Below are 2586 nucleotides of genomic sequence, written 5' to 3' on the forward strand. Positions count from 1 at the left end.
ATTATAATGAAAATCTTTCTTTCTTTGCATTTAAATTGATGTCTGGAAATCATCTGGGGACCCTCACTTGATGTTTTGTGACCCACAAAGAGGTCCCGACCCACACTTTGGGAACCACTACATTAAATGAAATATTAACAATCATTAATAAAACAATATAATAATATTCAGCCCACAGAAAATATTCTCATGTTGACTGTGAGGGTCAGCTGGGTTTTTAGTTCTTTAGAATTAGGGGACCTAAATATTAAAGTTAGTGYTTTMGGGTTAGTGAAAGTAAGTTTTATATTGGTGCTGCCCACCACTGTCTGTTAGCATAATATCTGCTGAACCACTGGACGGATGTTAAACAGAGTAATCATCAGAGAAGCTGCATCACCTGGATTCAACAGAACATCTGTCTTTAAATCCAGCCTGGTTTTAACAGTTTCTCTCTGTCTGAGTGAACGTCAGTTCTTCATGTTTTTAATGTTCTCTGGTTCATTTGGTGACAGGMAGTCACTCCTCTCCTCCTCTCCTCCTCTCAGGTTCTCTTTAGAAGATGAGTCGTCCAACCTGGACGAGATGCCTCTGATGATGTCGGAGGAAGGCTTCGAGAACGACGAGAGCGACTACCAGACTCTGCCCCGGGCCCGAGTGGGTCAGCGGCACCAGGGCCTGGGCTGGTTCCTCCTGGGGGGCTGGAAGCTCCTGTGTGGCAGGTGGGTTGTTTTCAGAGACCACCCCTGGTTGTTTCCTGTGTGAGCGCAGCGTTGATGAAGCGTGCCGCTGAGCAAAGACAGGAGAAGGACGAGTTGCTGGTTGAGCTCCTCGTGCGCACAAAGATGCGCCCGACTCGTTTCGTCCTCTAAAGATGCTCCTCTCTGACAGACAGCGCTGTTTGTTCGCTCCGGAACAGTAAAGTTGAACATTTATGAACAAATGTTTGTGCAGCACTTCATCCCCCCCCCTTCCCCCCTCCCACTAATGAACAAATGGGATTTTTCACAGCTCACCAGTTTGATGCTTTCCAGTAATTTTCTGTTTGAAGAGCGCAGGATTATAAAACACAAATAATTCAGGCTAAGCCCCCCGACTGTTTAAATGACATATTATTTAAATAAGGGCTCTTATGGAGCCGGACCACCGAAACGCCGAGGCCAACACAAACACCACTTTTTACCAAAGTTCATTTATTTAACTTCTGCTTTTGCCAACTTGCTTAAAACGTGTAAAAGCCAAGTCGCTCAGCATGACGGCACACACCGCCCCCCCCTCACCCCCAGGTAGCAGCTCAGATTCATGACGAGCTGAAATTCACCCGCTCTGTTTGCGTTTTCTATCAGATACGGGAGATAAGCCCGCTGACAGCAGGTGAAAACAAAGTCAGACACTTTCAGGAAGGTGAAATCATCAGAGTTGAAAGAATCACCGAGGCTCTCTCTGTTTTTATTTCTCTCCTGCAGCTGCTGCGACCGCCTGGCTCGGTTCTGCCGCAGGAAGAAGGAGCTCAAGGCCCGGACCGTGTGGCTCGGCCGCCCGGAGAAATGTGAGGAGAAGTACCCGAAGAACTCCATCAAGAACCAGAAGTACAACATCCTCACCTTCGTGCCTGGAGTGAGTGAAGCGTCTGTCAGAAACCTGTGAGGCTGCAGAGGTCTCCAGGGTCAGGGGGTCTGGGTTTCCCCTCCTGTACGGCACAGTATGAGGGCCAAAATTAAGATTATTGCCCAACCAGGGGCTGCTACATCCACCTAGCAGGAGGCTAAATCTGTTCCTAATCCAGCTACTGATCTGATTAATGATAGGCCGGAACCGCTAACTGAGAGGCTAGCAACTAGCATGTGTAAGTTGGTGTTAGCATTAGAGAGGCTAGAGATTAGCATTTATAAGCTGCTGTTAGCATTAGAGAGGCTAGTGACTAGCATTTATAAGTTGGTGTTAGCATTAGAGAGTCTAGTGACTAGCTTGGATAAGCTGGTGTTAGCATTAGAGAGGCTAGAAACTAGCATTAAACTGGTGTTAGCATTGAAGAGGCTAGCAGCTAGCATGGATAAGCTGGTGTTAGCATTAGAGAGGCTAGAGATTAGCATTTATAAGCTGCTGTTAGCATTAGAGAGGCTAGTGACTAGTATTTATAAGTTGCTGTTAGCATTAGAGAGGCTAGAGACTAGCATTATAAGTTGGTGTTAGCATTAGAGGGGCTAGTGACTAGCATGTACATATAAGTTGGTGTTAGCATTAGAGAGGCTAGAGACTAGCATTTATAAGTTGGTGTTAGCATTAGAGAGTCAAGTGACTAGCATGGATAAGTTCGTGTTAGCATTAGAGAGGCTAGTGACTAGCATTTATAAGTTGGTGTTAGCATTAGAGAGGCAAGTGACTAGCATGGATAAGTTGGTGTTAGCATTAGAGAGGCAAGTGACTAGCATGGATAAGTTGGTGTTAGCATTAGAGAGGCTAGAGACTAGCATGGATAAGTTGGTGTTAGCATTAGAGGGGCTAGTGACTAGCATGTACATATAAGTTGGTGTTAGCATTAGAGAGGCTAGAGACTAGCATTATAAGTCGGTGTTAGCATTAGAGGGGCTAGTGACTAGCATGTAC

The 2586-nt window shown here is 45.8% G+C and overlaps 1 protein-coding gene across 1 annotated transcript in view; it reads left to right on the plus strand.

Moving 5' to 3' along the window:
• Nucleotides 1-492: 492 nt before the first annotated feature.
• Nucleotides 493-2586, plus strand: part of atp9b (ATPase phospholipid transporting 9B) — a gene marked incomplete in the record, with an annotated part of 35739 nt that continues 33645 nt past the window's right edge. Inside the window, 2 exon segments of the mRNA XM_014024805.1 lie at nt 493-701; nt 1446-1596. Coding sequence (XP_013880259.1) covers nt 565-701; nt 1446-1596 — 288 coding nt within the window.

This window comes from Austrofundulus limnaeus, unplaced genomic scaffold (assembly GCF_001266775.1).
Source record: "Austrofundulus limnaeus strain Quisiro unplaced genomic scaffold, Austrofundulus_limnaeus-1.0 Scaffold440, whole genome shotgun sequence".
NCBI lineage: Eukaryota > Metazoa > Chordata > Actinopteri > Cyprinodontiformes > Rivulidae > Austrofundulus > Austrofundulus limnaeus.